This window comes from Delphinapterus leucas, chromosome 19 (genome assembly GCF_059928025.1).
Source record: "Delphinapterus leucas isolate spDelLeu-1000000601 "Yukka" chromosome 19, BTC_Dleu_Yukka2, whole genome shotgun sequence".
Taxonomy (NCBI): Eukaryota; Metazoa; Chordata; class Mammalia; order Artiodactyla; family Monodontidae; genus Delphinapterus; species Delphinapterus leucas.
In genome coordinates this window covers 10,175,594-10,194,871 of record NC_143147.1, presented here as the reverse complement: position 1 = coordinate 10,194,871, position 19,278 = coordinate 10,175,594, and the positions used below count along the sequence as shown (strand labels likewise).

Here is a 19,278-nt window from a genome sequence, read left to right as displayed (position 1 = left end):
TAGCAAAGAATAAGGCTTCCTGTCGCTCCTCATCGTCACCAGCACCTGGTATCGTCAGTGTTCTGGATTTGGGGCCATTCTAATAGGTGTGTAGTGGCATCTCATTGTTTTAATTTATATTTCCCCGGTGACATATGAAGTTGAACATCTTTTCTCATGCTTATTTGCTATCCATATATCATCTCTGGCAAGGTATCTGTTCAGATCTCTTGCCCATTTCTATTTTTTTAAATTTTTTTCTCTTGCCCACTTTTAATGGGTTTTCTGATTATTCAATTTTAAGAGTTCTTTATACATGTTGGATACTGGTCCTTTATCTGATTTGTGTTTTGCAAAGATTTTCTCCTAGATTGTGGTTTGTCTCTTTATTCTCTTCATAGTGAAAGCAGAAGCTTTTAAATGATGTTGTATCTAAGAAGTTATCATCAAACCCGAGATCACCTAGATTTTCTCCTATGTTATCTTCCAGGAGTTGTGTAGCTGTACATTTTACATTTAGTTCTATGATCCATTCTGAGTTAATTTTTTGAAAGGTGGAAATTCTGTGTCTAGATTCGTTTTTTCACATGTGGATGTCCAGTTGTGTCAGCAACATTTCTTATATATTTTTTCAAGTAATTTTTTTCAATTTATCCTGTTAGTTCTTGAACTTGTTGAACTTTTCCTTTAAGTCACAGTGAAAAGGGCCATGAACCCACAATTGGCTAAGTTACCTCCATCATTGTAGAATAGAAGTTTGGATTAGAAGATAAGTGGTTATGAAAAAAATGGAATAAAGTACACCAAAGAAGAAACATTTCTTGCTTCCCTGTATCTGTGGCCTGAGAATCATACCTGCTACACTTTCTGACCAGTTGTGTACCATTACTTATTTCTGAGACAGACATTTCTAATACCATGTAACATCATGCATTAAATCAGCACTAAGTGCATATTTCTATATTTCTTAACTTGGCAAATGAGGTGGTTCGTTAGAAAAAGGTGGGGTTATTGGTTTGATTTTTTTTTTTTCATGGCATAATTCTGAACAGCAATCTTTAAGGAGTTCTTAAGCAAATTCAAACTTTCCTGACACTAAATAATGGATATATACTGAAGTCGTACATTCTGGACAAAGTTTTCTAATAGTACAAATATTTCATAATTTCTTGATAAAATAATAATCTGTATTAAGTACTGATTTTTCTGTCAATTCTTAAAATACTTTAAGGTACCTAAGTTCAGCGTGTTCATCTTCTCATTTTTAAGGAACAAATTAGTTTGAGTTCAAATGAAAATAGGACAAAATTAAAACAAAATAGGACATTTGACCCATTTTATAAGCAGCAGCCTAGTAAATAAAGGCAGGCATGGTAAATAAAGGTCTCCAGCTACCTTCTCTATAAAGCAATGGATGGAAGTGATGAATGAAAAAAAATTTTCCTATTTGGCTTTTTCTAAACTCTCTTCAGCTTTCCAGCATTTGTACCAAATTCACCTTAGTTATAATTTGAAGGGGACAGTCATGGAAAAGTCCTAAGAAGTGTCATCAAGTTCGTTTCCTAATTGAGACACATTTTTTTCTAATACAGATTTTTTGTCTTATGTTTTCTGTACTTAAAAGCCTCTACTATACAAAGAAAACTTTCTGGTAAACAAGGAAAATACACATTATTTAAGTTTCTCTTTCACAAAAATGCACATCTCATATGTGCACAGATTCAGACATATACCCTGAAATCTAAAGTACCTGAGTACACAGTCATTAACACCAAATGCATAATCTGTTTCAAATCAGAAATGTTTTATTTTTACTTTCTTACTTCTCCCACCTCTCACTCCACCATATTTGTATAATTCCCTCTATCCTTTCCACTATGCCACATCCTTTACCTTCTTGAAATCAGAGTGTAAAGTGACCTCTTCCAGAAAACTTTCCCCATAGAAGTGTACCCTCCCCTTTACAAAAAGCTCAGCATAAGTTATTTTCATCCTCCACATCACCGTTAGACACTGAATTTCATCTGCAATTTACATAGAATCCATGCTACACCCAAGGTTCTACTCTATTCAGTCACATATTCCTTGAAGGCACAGAGGTAGTTTAGATGTCAGGACTTCACGTTCCCAAGGTTAGGGCTACACATGGAGCTTCCAGGAAAACCCCCTTTTGGCTTTCTCTTCTTCCCCTCTTTGCCAGGAACAGGAAATAGTGACCAGAGTATGGTGGCTATACCTTGTCATCCTGAGGATGGAAGCACTTGTGGTAAGGATGGCTGAACTGAAAGACAAGGTGCGTCCTCCATTCCAACACTGGGCTGTCCACTTCTGCGTATCAGCTAAGGTCCCATCAGAGAAGCAGAATCCCTAGATGGGTGTGTTCTGTTACAGAGTCTGGACCTTAGGCAATCGCAGGAGCAGGTTAAGCAGAATCTGTAAGGCTGTTGTCCTTGCACCCGATGCTGATGCTGGAGGCTGCAGGCAGTGGAGAGAGGAAGATGGAAATGAGGAGGAAGAGAACAAGCGGGACCCACAAGCACAACCCGGAGTCCCTGGAGACAGACTGAACCAGTGTCAGATCTCACTGCCTCTGACCTTAGTGGTGTGAATATCCTTTAGAAACTGGGCATCTTCATCACCGAGCTAAATGGGTACACCTGGCCCAGGGGCAGGTGTCAGAGAAGCTGAAGGCGGATCCAAGAAAAGATGGAGCAACTGTGGGCCCAGGTGCTGGCTCATCTCATTGTGTGATAAGGTGAGTCAGCAGGTAATGACAACATGTGTGAGCTACACAATGGCTGTGATGGCCCTTCTATCTCCAAATCTCCCAGAGAACCTCTCTGCGACCCACTCGACCTGGAGATACACAGGAAAGGTCATTCTGGGATTTGTAGTTTAACACAGTCTGGTTGATAGAAAGCCATCACGTTTTGGATTTCTTTACACTTTCTCTTGTCTACACCACCTTATTTGGGACACCATTATCAGCAACCAAAATGTAATTCCTAGCCAGTACTGGACCCCTGTAAGTAAATGTTGACCAATAGTTGAACTGGATAATGAATAAGATGTGTGGATCCAGATGACTTCAACAGAGACTTTTCTTGTCTTGATAATATATAAGACATCACTTTAAAAAAAACAAAACACAACTTTTTTCTGAAAATCTTAAAGAAAACCATACTTTACTGAATCACTTTGTTGTACACCTGAAACACTGTTAATCAACTATACCTCAATTTAAAAAAAGAAAAGCACACTTCAAAAAGGCAAAATTAAAAGGTCATGGACCTGACAGAAAAGAACAGAAGGAAGGCTGGGAAGGGATGTGGTTATTGTCTAACTGGTCACGAAACTCCTGGCTAAGGGAAACACGGGCTTGTAACCAGAACTCTGAAATGTTAGTTCCAGGATGAAAGAATACTATCACAGTGCCAAGTCTTTTTTAAAAATACGGCTGTTTTGTGTATGGCATAAACTTTTGCAACTTGAGCATCTATGATTTAAGTCTGCTATCATCCTGTTATAGCTGTTCCTTGTAATTTCGGAATTATTTCCATACCACATGTGTCGGGTAGATCTTCAGGGACTGAGTTAGGCTTCAGGGCAGATTATTGGAGCAGGCAGGATGCTCTCCCAGGGAGAGCCTCAGATTGTCATGTGGATTTGACAAGGTTTAGGCTAATCCAATGGGGATCCCTGAAAGAGCCCCACATCGGGCAGAGATGGCCAAGCCCTAGATTCATCTCATGCTCAGTCATTGGTTGGGGGCCTTCTAGAAACAATGTGGTCTCAGCTCAAAAGCTGAGTTGGATCTGGAAGGTGCTGTGAGCTCCCTTGAAGTGGGACCTGAGCTGCCCACTTCTGTGTCCACTGCAAAAGCACAGTTACTAACAGGCACACCCTTTCGACATGATAGACAAACCCACTTCTCAAAGCCCAGCTGATAAGGAGAATACTTATTAGGGCAGAGTGACTTGCCTCAGGTCAGAAATTAATTGGAAAGAGCAGTTAAGAAATTAATTGACTTTCCGAAACTCACTCCTCTTGATTTGAGCTGGAAGGCCTTGCTGAGTTCACACAGACCTGAACCAGGTTGGAGAGCCTATTGACTTCTGTCCACAGTGCTCCCCAGTTCCAAGTTCGGTGACTTTTCTTCCTGTTCCGCATACACCAACCAGATGATTCATGCGCTCACGTTTTCCCGGCTACTCCAGGTCCCGTCCTCCCAGCACCCCGCCTCCCCTGACTCACCCCAACTTGTTTCACTTTGTAGGTCCAACCACCTGAGAAGTAGCTCCTCAGACGTCACGTTTCCCTAACACCCTAGCTTCCCATCACAACCGACCTGCTCTGTTTTCGTTTCCTCGGTAGCAGGATGATGACTTAGGCTGAAAAGCGAATCGACACTGACTCATGAAGGCACACCGATCACCTTGTTTGCATCTCTAGCACTGAACCCAAACAAGGGGTCAGCTAATGGGGGAATTTAAAAACATTTGTTCATGCCCATGTTGGTGAAATTTTGGACAAAACTGGTACGTATTTATCCTTTACAGTGAGAAGGCAGCAGCTCACACTAATGACGATGGCCAGTTACAGATTTTACTCTCAAAAGGTACTCATTCCTAAGTAGTGACCTCAGCAAGTGGACAACGGTTATTTATCAGCCTGTTTGGAAATTTTGATATTGTGAAGGACTTTCTCTTTCTATACTTTAGGTTTTCTACTCTAGATAGAGGAGTAGAATTAGTAATAAAATAACAATTAAGGACCTGCTAGATACAGAGAATGGTGCTTGGTACTTTAACTGCACCATGGGTTTAATGCAGTTGTCCTACAAGCTATGTACTATGTTCCCATTTCACAGATGAGGATCAGAAAGTTTAAGTGGCCTAAGATCAACCAAGCAGCAAATTGTAATGGTCCAGCCTGCTTCAGGTCAGGTCTATCTGGCTCCCTAATCTTTTGCTCTATTCTCTCTCACCCCACAATTCACAAATTACATAGAAGAGTTTCTAAGACTTCCAACTTGAACTCCATAGCTGCTGGCATTTGCAGTGTCTAATAGTTGGGGTAGGACAGTGGTGGGATTATAAAGGAAATAAGATTGGCCATGCATTGATGATTGCTGATGCAATTATATGTACCCCTATTTGGGGAGGGTCAACTCTCTGATTTTTATATATTTGAGATTTTCCATAATAAACAGAGGCTTATATGAGTGTTCACGTTCCATAGAGACATTCAATGGATACAAACGGCTCACCCCTAACTGGAACATTATGAGGGCTCCCCCCACCCCAACTGGCTACACACACACACACACAGAGTCACACAGTTTAAAACATCTTCTAGCATGAGCAGTGCAGATGTGAATTAGTCCTCAAGGTGCAAAGCAGAAGTCTGGAGACCTTAGCATCTCCAACGCGTATGGTGTAAGCAACAGCCTCTAGCACGCGTGAATCACAGCGCTCAGCCCCATTCACCGTCTCAGTTCCTCTTCATTTGCTCAAGCCCAGCCAAATCCAACCAGGGATCACCAGTGGAGAGAACTGCAAATGCAAACTGTGAGCAAATTCGGAGAAAGCCCCCGATTTAGCCGTGAATGATGGTGAAGAGATATAAATAAACATTGCTGTCAGCGCAGGTTCCGTCAACACCTCGGCGCCCCGCACGGACTCCTCCAAAGGTAAATGAGCGAGCGTTACTCATCCCTGGTGAGCTCCAAAAACCACCTGATGGGGCACACGCTGTACTTGGCTTAGCTTGTTTGCAAACCTCAGCCCTTGGAATACAAAGCTACCAGAAAGCATGCAGCCAACTCTGAAATATGTGTTTTCAGGCAGCCATGAGGGCACAACAGTCATTCTCTTTTTTTGATCCACACGTCAGACCCTGGCAGTGGCCACTCTGGGAGTCTCACAGTTTTTTTTTCCCTCCACCTTCTCCATTTTTTAATTTAGTGAGACATACTTATTGTAGAATACATATATTTTTAAATACAGAGAATGAAAAAGAATAGTTTAAATTGCCTTAATTCTATCAACCAGAGGTGACTGCTGTTAATTTTGAACGTATGTTTCTAGAATTTTTTAAGGCATATATAAACTCTGAAAAATTAAAATAGGAACATACTGTAGGTAGTTTGCTTTGTTCATTCAAATATAGCCTATGAACATCTTAATGCCTATAAACAAACTTTACAACAATATTTACAATGTCTGTGCATGTGGACATAAAACAATTTATTCAGTCAAGACATACTGGATATTTACCGAGAATTATTACTGAACATTTAGGTTGTTTTCAAACTTTTGCTCCTAAAACTGAGATTGGATGACGATTTTAATAAATAATTATTTCTACAAATGTATTATTATTTCCTTAGAATAAATTCCTAGAAGTAGAATGCCCAGGTAGAAACTTTTGGAGACTTTTAACGAATTGCCCTCCAGAGAGAGTGCAGTTGTCAGTATCCACAGTGGCCTGATTCCAGAACCTCCACAGTTTCCAAAATCCATGGATGCTCAAGTCCCTTATATAAAATGGTGTAGTATTTGCATATGACCTATGCACATCTTACCATATACTTTAAATCATCTCTAGATTACTTCTAATACAAGGTAAATGCTATGTAAATAGTTGCTGGTGTGTAGCAAATTCAAGTTTTGCTTTTAGGAACTTTCTGGAATTTAAACAAATATATTTTTGATTTGAAGTTGATTGGATCCACGGATGTGGAACCCGTGGATATGGAGGGCCAACTGGATACAAATGTATACTCCCTGTCACCCTGCACCCTGACAGCACCAATTATCACTTTTTTAAGTCTTTGCCAATTCAGTAGGTAGAAGACTATACCAGTTTTTCTGAATTTGTACTTTGACCCTAATGATATTGAAATTTTTATGTTTATCAAAAAAAACCCATGTCTTTTCATTCATATAATTTTGTGCATTTACCATTTATCTCTAGAGCTGTTCACATGTTAATAGTGGTACTCCCTTGTCTGTCATATATGATGCAGTTGATTTCCTCATTTTTGATTGCCTTTTAGCTTGATCTGTCGTTTGGGATAGAGAAGTTTAAAACTTTTAGGTTAAAAGAAAAACGCATGCATCTTTATGGATCCTTTGACCTAAGTCATGCTGAGATGGTCCTTCCCAAGCCTTTATTTCCCTCTATTAACTCATTTAAACTTTTCAGTCCGTCTGAAATAGATTTTGGAGTTCAGTGTGAGGTACAGACTTAACATTCCTCCCAAGTGTTGATTCGGTGGCCCCTATGCTAAATGCTTCAGCTAAATATTCTTTTTCATACTTATTTAGCATGCTGCTCTTATCTAAACATGCTAAATGTGTATATACCCTTTGGTCTGTTCTTAGACTTGTCATTTTGTTTCAATGATCTTGGTATCTATTCTCGGGCAAGCACCACCAAATTATTTGAACAACTGGAGCTTCACAATACATTTAACACCTTGGTGGACAGCCCTGCCATATTCACTTTACTTTCTAACTTTTCTTGGCTATTCTTGGTCATTTATTCTTCCTGAAGAACTCGGGGGTTATTTTATTAAGTGCTGTGTCAGGATTATGTTACAGCCCTATATTATACTGGAGAGAATTAACATCATTACAATATTACCTCTCCTGATACAGAAGCATGGTATGCCTTTCATTTTATCCAAGTCTTCTTTTATGTCCCTGTGGCAGAGCAATACCCGTATGTTTCATTGCTTACCTACATTTCTCAGATGCCCTTGCACTGCAGTTATGTTGGGGACATTTGATTAGTCCTGAGCAATGGATTGGGAGTATAAAAGACATTTGCCATTTTTGATGCGTACGCGCGAGTCTCTTGCTTTGATAAGGTGGTGACCATACAGGACATATTGAGAAAGGTGGAGCCACAACACAGAAGCAGCCTGGATCTTTGTGTTACTGCTTGGAGGATGGCAGCCTTGAGGAGTCACCCACCTTGCATCAAGCTTTAAGTGAGCAAGTAAACCCTTTTGTTGGTGTCAAGTCATTTAGATTTGAGGACTTGTTATCACTGTATAGTCCCTTAGGAAAGGTTGCAAATGTCTTATTCAGTGTGTCTTCGGATTGATATCTCTGTAGTTACTGTGATAGGGAAATTGTGATTTGATTTACCATAGTATTACTTCATACCATATAGAAGGTCCGTGTGCCTAGCAGGTGAGGAAGGGAACAGATATGGGGGAAGAACTTCACCATGGTGCCTCAAAGTCTCTGTTCCTGATTGTCATTCTAGCTTACCCTTAGCTAGGGCTCTAGGGCAAAGGCTCCAGGGCAGCATTTCCCAACTCACACCCACTTCCTCAATTTTAAGCCAGCTTCACCGCTGCCCTTTACTTAGTCCCGGAACTCATTCCAAGTATAAGTGTGATTGAACGCTTCAAGCAGCCTCTGTGTCTCTACCTGATACACTGGCTTCCAGATTCTGTTTGTCCTGGCTCCCAGCCCCTCTGGCTCTGAGTTTGGGGAGGGAGGTACTGGTTGAATTTTGCTAGGCGGCCACTCCTCTTTCTCCATACATGAGTCTCACCCTTTATATGTCAGGAATCATAGACTGATGGGTTCTTCTCTTACTCTGGCCTCACCTGTACTCTAATTTGCAGAAATTCTCAGAAATTATAGCCAAATGGGCAAACCCTCAGTTTGAAATGGAGACATGTTCTTTTTATAGAGAATCGGGGAGGGAGAAGTAATTAAATGTGCGAATGCAAACCATTATTTTAAACTAGTGGTCCTTTCATGGGTGTTTTCATGAGAACTTGGAAAGACTAAGTGGAAACCCAGATGTCAGCTGAGGGAATAAGTTATCTCCTTCCTTCTACCCTCTGTATGTGGAAGGGAGTAGCAACTGCAAAGACTGATTTTCCCACTGAAACTTTCCTGAGAAGATGGAAATGATTATGGTCAGTTTCAAATCATATTTTCCCCCCAGTGGCATAAATCCTGAATGCTAGCCAGAACACATTTTCACTTGTCCTTATTTAGGTTCCTGTGAGCTCCTGATTCTCAAACACCCATTCATGGGTGAGATCTTATCTACAGAAAAAGTTCTTCGCTCCTCTGGGGTAAAATATATTAAATACAAATATTTTTTCCATAAAGCTAAGCTATTCCATTTAAGTAGCTATCAGATTATATTCTTTTAATATTTTTGGCATTAAAATGATCAATCTTTTATGAAGTCATTACATGAACACTAGATGGTAGTTTGATTTGTTATAAATGCCTTTACACAGTTAAAAGCTGGCAATCCCTATGTTGGTTTCTAAATTATTTTTGAGATTTTTTTCTGGTCTCTATAATCTCAAACCCTCTGAACCACTGGAATGTATCTTCAAATAGTTTTTCAACACGTGGAATATTTTCTGAGCCCTTGCATTTCTGAGAACGCCTGCCTGTCCCACTGAAAGAGAAATTGCTGGGTATAAGGTTCTTAGCTCATAACTTTTTCCCCCTCAGAACACTGTGTGGAGTCACTTGGCATCTAACTGTTGCAGAGGAAATGTCGGAGACTCACCCAGAGTTTTGTTCTCTTGTAAATAAATTATTCCTGAACAGTTGCAAGATTTTTCTCCCCACTTATTACACCTCCCCCTGCTCGAGGCACTGCAGCACAACGTCCCCGAGTGTCTTCCCGAGACAGGATATGTGGTGGCTCACGGCCACGGGGCCAGACTCTAGCATCACCCAGGTTCAAATCCAGTCCTGCAGTTTACTAGCCATTGTATCCTTGGATAGTATTATGGGTTGAATTGTGTCCCCTAGAAAGACATGTTGAAGGATCTGGGAATGTCAGCTTCTTTGGAAATAGGATCTCTGCAGATGTAATCAAATTAAGATGAAATCCTTAGGGTGGGCACTCATCCAATTAGACTTATGTCCTTAAAAGAGAGAAATCTGGACAGAGACACACACAGAGCATAGAATGCCTTGTGAAGACAGACACAGAAGGAAGACTGCCATGTGAAGGCTGAGGCAGAGATGGGAGTTTGGCTGACACAGCCTGGGAACTGAATGCCTGGGTCTCTCAGAAGCTGGAAAAGGCAGGAAGGATGCTCCATAGAGGCTTCCGAGGGAACATGGCGCTGCTGATACCTTGATTTCAGACTTCAGGCTCCATAACTGGGGGACGCTACATAACTGCTGTCTTAAGCCACCCAGTTTGTGGTACTGTTATTGCAGCCCTAGGAACCTAATACAGACTTCTCAGACTATGAGCTTCGATTACGTTATCTATAAATGTGGATAATCGTCTGTTAGCTGTAAGGTTGCTGCGAAGGTGAAATGTGATTAGATGAGACAAGGTATGTAAATTCTGGGACACAGGAAGAATCTAAGAAATAGAGGGGGTGTCTGTGCTGTTATCATCATCATGGCCGCCATCACCACCATCACCATCACCATCTTCCTTGGGGACCCTTTCTCTTGGGAATGCTTTCTTTCTTTTTCTGCACTCTTGACATTTTACACAAAGCTTATGTGATTTTTAAAAAATAATAAAGTCATTTTGCTTAACTCTGGATTCCCAGGCCCACCCCCAAAGATTTTTGATTCGGTAGGTCTCCGGAATGAGTATTATTTGAAGGTGTCCAGACATGAACTCTCATTAAGTACTGAAAGTGCAATGTAATTGAAGTGGCGGACCTGGTATTAGTATTCCTGTTCTATATACCCAGAAACTGAGGTCAAAGGAAATTGAACCCAAGTCAGAAAACGCAAAATCAAGTAATTTTTTGAGGCCGGACTACAATAACTTCACTTGTTTGATGAAATGTGAAACTCTATTCTAGTATGAAAAAATGCCAGATAATGAGGACTCTATAATACATAAAATATGGGAGACGGCCCAGTATTAGGATTAAGAACACATCCTTTGTAAATCAGGTAGGTTTAAATTCTAGTTGTGGTACTTACTTCCTAGCTATGTGAACTTGGAAAAATTATTTAATCTTTTAAAATCTTTTAAGGTCTCAAGCTCTTCATCTGAAAATGGGAATGACACACATCTTGGTTCTGGAGAAAAGTAAATGATGTCATGACAAAGCACTTAATGCACCGTAAATGCTAAAGAAATGGCATATTTTTGCAAATATGCATTGATACTTATTTCAAAAAAGAAATCAACATCTTCATTTCCTGTTATCAATTGTCTTAAAGGTACAAATGCAGGGAGAAAGAAGATCCATAGATGAGAACTAATAACTAATTTTAGAAAAGATCTGATGTTTATGCTTTCTTAGTAGCTTGCTAATTATTTTTGTTCCGAGAATAACCTTGCTGGGATTCTTCTTTAATTTGCATTTAGCAAATTTCCTTGTACCTTGGAATTCTCTAGTTTTATAACACTGACAGGTCATTTACCAGAATATATAAGAACCATTTTTAAGAGTTCCTGGTAACTAATAAAAAAATGTGTGTTTAGGTGTTTAGGGATGCTCTTTATGGGTTATGATTTTCTCAACCAGTAGTGCCCAACAGGATTTGTTTCCTGCTACACTTGGAGCATTCCACCATATTCTTCACGAGGCTTCAAGATTCCAAGGAGGAGGAAAAGAGAAAAGGGATACTTTCCTGATGTGGGGAAGCAGGACATTTTGACATCAGCAAAGGAACCGGGTGCACAGTAAACAGCCAAGCAACAAGATAAGAAGCTAGTCTGCACAAAACTGCATCTTGTATTTGTTTTATTTAAACCGTTGTGGGTTTATATCCTATTGGAAACAGCTACCATGTCGAGTTTGTGTTATTCTTGTTAGACACGGCCTGCGTTTCAGCGGTCTGGCGTGATCTGGGTTGCTTCTCCATGCCGTCTTCCTCCGCAAGCTCTGGTGCAGGTCACTCGGCTCCCCAGCCCTACCTCTCAATGTCCCAGCAGGGACGCGACGAACCGGAAACCCGGAAGGTAGCTTAAGCAGAACAGGGTGCTTACAGCAGTAAGTCTGCAGACAGATGCTCCAGGCTTGGAGCAGGGGCCCAACCAGTTCATCTAGAATCTGGGCTCTCTTTTTCCTACTCCACCTTCCCTGGCATGTTTCCTTATCACTTCACAATTGCGAGACGGCTGCCTCAGTGCCAGAAATTCCACTTTCAGCCCTGCTTCCTGAGAATGAAAGGAAGGGAAAGGCCCAGAGCACCGCCCTTTGAACACCTTCAGTAGTGAATGAGGTCTTTCCTAGAAAACTTGTCTGCAGGTTTCTCCCTCTCTCTCTCTAGTCAGAACTGGGTCACATGGCCTCTCAGGCTGTCAGGAACTCTGGGCAAGTGTGGCTGAGATCCCTCTGTTTGACTGGAGGCCATCGTGACTCACCTCCTGGACTGCAGGTACTGCTTCCCTTAAAATCGTGGCCTGTTGATTAATGAAGGTGGAAGGCCGCGGCAGTGAACAGAATTTGCTCGAGTTCATTTCCCTGCGGCTGTTTCATTTTCCTGCATTCCTGAACTTCGCTTTCCACTTATGATGTCACCAAGCTCCTGGATGGAATCAGCCCTGGGGTGTAGAGCTGGAAAAGGTTACAGCTGAGGGGTAATGTCTGACTGGAGTGACCTTGGACCAGGATCCTTACTGGTTACCTTGGAGGAACTATTAAGAGATCTGAGGAACTGATTTAGGTTATTCAAGCTCATAGGAGGCTGATTTGTAAACCCTAATCTGTACACTTACAGTGGAACGTCTGTTCACCTAAGAACTCACAGCAGTTATCTGTCCTGGCTCCACACTTACCCTGTATCCGGTGCCTGCTGGTGCTGGAGCTGGGAGTCTGCAAACCACACTCCTGCAGGCTCTCTCACCGCTCGGCTCTGCCAAGATGGGACAGTGATGCTGCAGGATGGAGAGGGCAGGGGTCCCTCCTGCCACCTGCTTCCCATCTGCCTGCGCCCCTGAGCACCTCACTCCAGTGCTCCTTCACCCCAGCAGCAGTGGCTGAGGCCACGTACAGCTTTCCTAACACCTTAAGATCCAGCTTGGTCAGTTCCCCGCAGAGATCACGGCATCAGTAGAGCAGTGCCTGCTCCTCTCGGTTTCCACACTGTAATAATCCTGACCTCATTCCCCATCATCCAGTTACAGAGGTGGTAGCTACTTTCTGAAGCTGCTACCTCTGTGACACTTAGAGTTCTTTTTAACCCTTTCGATTGCCTAATTAACACCAGTCTCCTGACCTGACTTGACCCAGCATCACCACCATGAAGCCATGGCCAAAGGCAGGGTCCTGAAATACTCCACGCTTCCCACACCTGAGTTGCCTACTGTAGCAGTGGTCACCTTTGCTAAGCCTCCAGAGGAGGACAAGCGTGGGCAAACGCCAGTTTATTATCACACTGAGGCTCTGGACACACACACTTATGTGGGAGCCCTGACGCTGGTGAGCAGAGCTACATCTGGTGGGAGCCCAGCTCACTGGAAGGAGCCTGAGCATCGGCCTTCTCACAGCAGGAGGGAGGCCTCCCTCAAGCACGAAGCAAACCAGGCCTGTCTTGTCACCAGCTACCCCCAACATCATGGGACCAGGGGAAGAACCCTGTCTTTCTATTGTTGAGTAAGTATGTCTTCATTTCTCCATCTAGGAGTGGAACTGCTGGGTCATATGACAGCCCTTTATTTAACTTTTTGAAAAACTGCCAAACTGTTTTCAAAGGCAGCTGCACCATTTTACATTCCCAGCAGTAGCACATCAGGTTTCCAATTTGATTTTAAGTCTTATTTCTCTGACTGCTAATGCTGTTGACCACCTTTTCATGTACTTATTGGCCATTTGTATATCTTCTTTGGAAAAACTCGTTTCAGATCCTTTGCCTATCCTTGGGCTCTGAAATCTATTTTGCTTTTAGATGGATAATTCTGTGCTAACTGATTATATCCTGCATACTAGGTTGGGATTTTGCCTAGAGGAAGCTACGTCTGTATCTACTGCAGTAAATTCACCAAGGCTTTGAGAGAGTTAGCATCCACTCAGAAGTCACATCAGACGGAATAAAATGCAGATTGGATTCAGTACAGACTCTCCAAGGAGAAACTTTGAGATTCTGCTTTCAAATTCTGAAGCAAATCCACTACAGGACAAAGTGGGAGTTGAGGGTAGCTTGGTTTTTAACTGAGTGCTAAGCCATTATCTAGGTAAATCGTGATAACATTAGTTTTAAGAGACAAAGTACAAAGCTTTACATTGGTTATTCAGAATCACGTTTAAAAATACATATGCAAGTGATAACTGTGCTTAATGACCACATTAACATAAAATTGAATACAACTCAACTTTCAGTAACTGTGGGCTAATTAAAACTATGCTTTTAGCTAAAAATAATGCTTTTAATTCTTTATGTCTCTTGTCATAAGCAATATTAAACAAAATAAGCAGGTAATTAAAAACATATTCTACAAAAATCTAAGAAACATATTTATTTTACTTGAAATGTAAAAATTAAAAAATCCAAAGTCAAAGAAATATATATAATTGTGAAGCCCTACTTAATTTCATTAGTGAAGATGCCACAGGTAGAGTCAGGGACAAGAAAGACAATATAATGAGATGGAAAAATGCTGGCCTGGGTGTCTGGAGACAAAGTTCTATCACTCAGAGTAAATTACTTAACCTCTCTGGACCTCAGTTGCCAAATCTATAAGATGAAAAGGTGCAGTTATATGGCTGTTGAGGCCCATCTCTACATGTCCTATTAATCTACAGTGACTGAAGGGCAGAGCTTGTATATGGCGTTTTCTAAGGAAACCTGTCCAGGAAAAGTAAGTCAAATGAAGTAAGATCGCTCCAAATCAGGAAGTCTATTCACCTTAGAATAAGTGGAAACTGTCAACACAAACATAGTCCAAGCCCCAAATTGTTTGTTTGTTTGTTTGGCTGTGTGTGTGTGAGAGAGGCTGGCACTTCCCAAGTTTTCAGGGTATTTCACAAAAGGGTTTGTTTCCAAAATGTTTGGAAAACAACAGGTTCAACAAAACTGTGGCACGCCCTTTTAGCTGCTTAACCAAAATCCATTCTCTACTTTTTCTTAGTTTAACATCACTGTGGTTTGATTCCAGACAGCACTATGTCTGGGGGATGGATTGTGACTGGCCTAAGCTCATCACTACAATCCTGCTCTCTGCTTTCTCAGCCTCCCTTGCAGCTACAGGCAGCCAATTCACCGCACATGGCAGTGGAATTCTCTTCCTCCCGGAAGTATCTCCAGGGATTACTTTTCCGGAGACTATGCTTTGGGATTATTGACATAGGCTAACTTAATTACAAATGAATGCACTTCCTGATCAATCTCATCAGAAGGTATTCGTCATTTAGGCCTTTTTTCCCATATGACACTGACTGGTTTCTCTCAATAAATAAAAACTGATGCATTCAATCATGTACTTGACCTTGCCCCCATTTTTGGAAAGAACTGAAAATGAAGAGAAAAATCTGTTGGCCAAGGAGGAACATGTCTATTAAACTTCTTGTCTATCACAAACCTAGAGAACTCAGGAATTCATATTTTCGGAGTACATGAAACATTAACACTCATGTGAATCAACCTTTTAGATATAGCCGTGTTGTCAAACAAAGAAAAAAAAGTTGGAATCTAGTAATTCTCAGCTCTGTGTACCAAAATCACCTGTGATACTTTAAAAAGAAAATTATACGTCCGTTCCATCCATTCCCCACCCTTTCTAATTTAATAGGTCTGGAGGTGGCTCAGGCATCTGTAATTTTTAAAGCCCTACAGGTGATGCTGACAGGCAGCCAAGGTTGAAATTCTCTGTGTTTTACAAATCACAGAGGCTGTGACTCTTCAAGATGCTTGGGTGAATAAGGCCATAAGGCAAGGTGGAAATCACGTGGTAACAGGTATCAGAGGTTCTGGTCTTGGTCTGGAACTCAGCAGCTAGGTGACTTTGGGCAAATAAAACTCTTTGAGCCTTAACTTGTTATTCAAAAGAGGTTACTTTTTCCTGTGGATGTCAACACCAAACGTTTCTAAAGAGCACATGGAAAATTACAAGGCGTTTTGAAAACTTTTAACATAGTATTTAATGCTGTTTACCTCTTCAGGGAATATCCTTTACCTTCCCTGTTCGCAGGAAAAATCCACTGTTCCTCCAACTGAGTACCAAGTTTCAATCTCCAAAGCCTTCCCTGACCAACCACACAGAACTGCTACCTCACCTGGGTTTCTGAAGCACTTTCTACATCACCCCCATCACACTGACCTTGCTAACTGACAACCCCTCTCGCCCCACCGGTACCGTGTCAGCTCTCACACAGTCAGGGGGTCTCATTCTTCTCGGTACCCACGTGCCCGGCAATGCTAGCCGAGATGACCCACGTGACCACCTATCACCTTATCACTGAAGACAGAGAAATTACCCTCCTAGAACCCAGTTACCTATTGCTTCTCTTTCAAATGCCGAATCTTTTTCCTTCAGTGCACTGTTAGTTGCGGAACTCCAACACCAAAACCGGAAGAAACGGGGAGCGCTGAAACCTGCCCTCCTCATCAGACACGAATGAGAACTTACCAGTTCTTGGCCGTGACAGGAGTCTGGCTGGGTCCCCACTGCCGAGACATCATTTAATTCTCTCAACCATCCTATGGGACATACGCTATTATGATCCCCGTCGCACAGCGACATAACCGAGGTTCGGGGGACTTAGGTCATTTGCTCGACACGTCAGGAGGCCAGAAGGTGGAGCCAGGAATACAGAGGTCACTCCGGAGCCTGGAACCTTAAACTCTGCACGCACCTTCCTCGTCCCGAGATGCTCCTGACGACTCCTCGGCGTGGCTCAGGGGCCAGGAGCCCGCGTGCGTCGCTCCCCGCATCTGACAACGAATATGGTAAAGCTGTAACCGATGGGGCTGGAAGCTGGGGGCACCGTCCCCAGAACCATTTCCTCCCGGCGCCTCGGCGGCCCAAAAGTATCCCGGAGGTATCTGCAAGCGGCCCGCAAGCAGCCCGCGGCCGGCCCTGCCCAAGGGCCAGGCCCCTCGGGTCCGGCCAGGGATGCTGGCCTCGGGGCGGGAGGCGCAGGTCCGCCGTCGCGCGCGGCCTTTCCTCGGAAGCCTCCGCCGCCCCGCGCTCCTCGCGCCCCGCGAAGGTACCTCAGGTCCCGTGTCCTAAGCCCAGCGCGCTCCAGCCGGGCGGTCGGTCAACGCCCCTCAGGCCAAAGCCCTCCACTTCCGCGTCCCGCCCGCCGGAAGTGACGACCCGGAAGCTCCCGCTCCTCTCACGGGGGGCGGGGAAAAGAAGATGGCGGCGCCCAGCAGCCGGTGAGGAGAGAGGACGCGGGGACCCCGGGGGGCCGCCGGACTCGTGCGTGATGGCCGCATCCCCGCATACTCTCTCTTCGCGCGTCATGACAGGTACTGCGCCCGTTCTCGGGCACCACTTTGGGGGAATTTTCTTCTCTTTGCCACGTGTGACGCCGTGGTTCCGCCTACCTGCAACCTTGGGAGCCCTTGGCGAGGTCGGCGGGGCACCAGTGCGGGAAGTGACTTTTGGAGTAGCCTGACGTGAAGAGGCCACGGAGCTAGGGTCTAGTCTTGCACTGGGGCCCCGGTGGTCCGCACCGTCTCCATCTCCTCCTCCCCCTGGGCGCGATGTCTGGTGCTTCTTTCAGTTTTCAGAGACTGGAGGCTGCGAGAGAGAGGACGGAGTAGAACCTGGGGGCTCCACGAGCCTCTTGGCTTATTAGAGCCTTAGGTCCTAGCCATTTGTAAGTTACTCGTACGTCCCGCTTGAAGGACCGGGCAAGTGCTTTTCTCCCCCACCCCCCAACCCGGAAGCCTTGTTCCAGGATAAAGCGTCATGATGGCGATGATAAAGATGATGACCACCACGGACAGCGGGCCATAACCACCCCCTGACCCCCAGACTTTTGTCTTTCTCCATTAGCGTGGTCCCTGATATAATCCCTCCACGCCAAGGACCTGTCACAGCTATATGTTGAAAGTGGGATGCACTTTCCTGCCCCTTGGCTCGGTTTCAGCTCAAATGTTACGTGTTCAGAGAGGCCTGACCACCCTATCTAAGGAGAGCCCCCCGCTCCTCTCTTCTTGCATCACCCTGTTTCTTTCATGGTGGTTAGCACAGTCTGTAGTCATTTATTTATAACCGGTTTATTACGTGTTTCTCCTAACTAGAAGATTGAACCTTGTGCAGGCAGGGACGGTATCTCTCTGGTTCACCTCTGTGTCCCCAGTGCCCGACACAGTACCGGGGGTACACTGTTGGTGCTGAATAATTACATGTGAATGAATGAAATTTCTCCTGATGGAGTTATTAAACTGGAGGTTGGGAACTGTTTTGCCCCCCTCCCCCCCGTAGTTTAGGATGATAACTTATGGGTCACGAATGTGTTGCTGGTGGCCCATGTTGGAGATGGACTCGCTTTGGGCCTATTAAATAAGGCAGTTCAACTAGATGATCTCCAAGGTCTCTTCTGGTTCAAAAGGAGGGCAGGAGGGTGAGAAGTGGGAGTGTGTATAGATGAAACAAGACTGGCAGAGGTTTGGTAGTTGTTGAAGCTGGGGGATCAGTGATGGGGGCTCATTGTATTCTGCTATTGCGTATGACTGGGATTTTCCATAATGATACATTTTATCTAAAGGGTCTGTAGTTCTTTTTGAATTTCTTTGTTGCCTTCTCCCATCCCCGACTGTGCATGTTTGATCCTGACCCTAGACACTCATTCTCAGAGAGCTCATCCTTTCTTAGTGCTTGAATTACCACCTCTGTAGGAAGGTTTTTCCAGTGTGCGTTCCTCAAGATTGGCTGCTTTTCTGCCTTTCAGTTCTGTATTTTCAGCTTCCTATAGGACAAGTCCGCCTGACTACTTAGAATTCCCCAGTTCAGTAAGTGGACTGCATATGGTCCACATGGTTTGTTGCTGGACCCGTCTTTTTGATGCAGGTATGGGGGAAATTAACAGACAGCTTAGCTTCCTGAAGCTGTGAACATAATCGCCAAAAGATCTGCTAGTAAGTGGTGTGTGCAACCTCCTATGATCCACTTGGAAGATCCACTGGAAGAGCTTGATATGGAAGCAGCATGGGGGGAAGGTGGCAGAAGGGTAAATAGGGACTGTATCAGGTATCTAGGGGTCATGCCTGACTATTCTTCTAAAGCTTCAAAGAATTTTATAGCCATTAAAAACTTTTCAGGACCTTTCAGCTTCTTATCTGTGCACTTCATTTTTTTAAAAATAAATTTATTTATTTATTTACTTATTTGCTTATTTATTTTTGGCTGCATTGGGTCTTCGTT

The 19,278-nt window shown here is 43.4% G+C and overlaps 1 protein-coding gene and 1 long non-coding RNA gene across 3 annotated transcripts in view; one reads left to right on the top strand and one right to left on the bottom strand.

The window, feature by feature from the left end:
• Positions 1-2,460: 2,460 nt before the first annotated feature.
• LOC111167754 (uncharacterized) lies at positions 2,461-17,229 on the bottom strand. The gene is made up of 3 exons (XR_016388838.1): positions 17,115-17,229; positions 16,531-16,835; positions 2,461-15,988 (listed from the first exon to the last, which is right to left on the bottom strand). It is a non-coding gene; the product is annotated as an uncharacterized LOC111167754 (long non-coding RNA).
• Positions 16,505-19,278, top strand: part of COX10 (cytochrome c oxidase assembly factor heme A:farnesyltransferase COX10) — a 111,053-nt gene continuing 108,279 nt past the window's right edge. Inside the window, exon 1 of one of the 2 annotated variants that reach the window (XM_089900313.1) lies at positions 16,505-17,375. In XM_089900313.1, coding sequence (XP_089756439.1) covers positions 16,772-17,375 — 604 coding nt within the window. In that variant the 5' untranslated portion in view covers positions 16,505-16,771. The remainder of the gene's footprint in view (positions 17,376-19,278) is intronic. The other variant, XM_022560934.3, reaches the window with a different exon arrangement.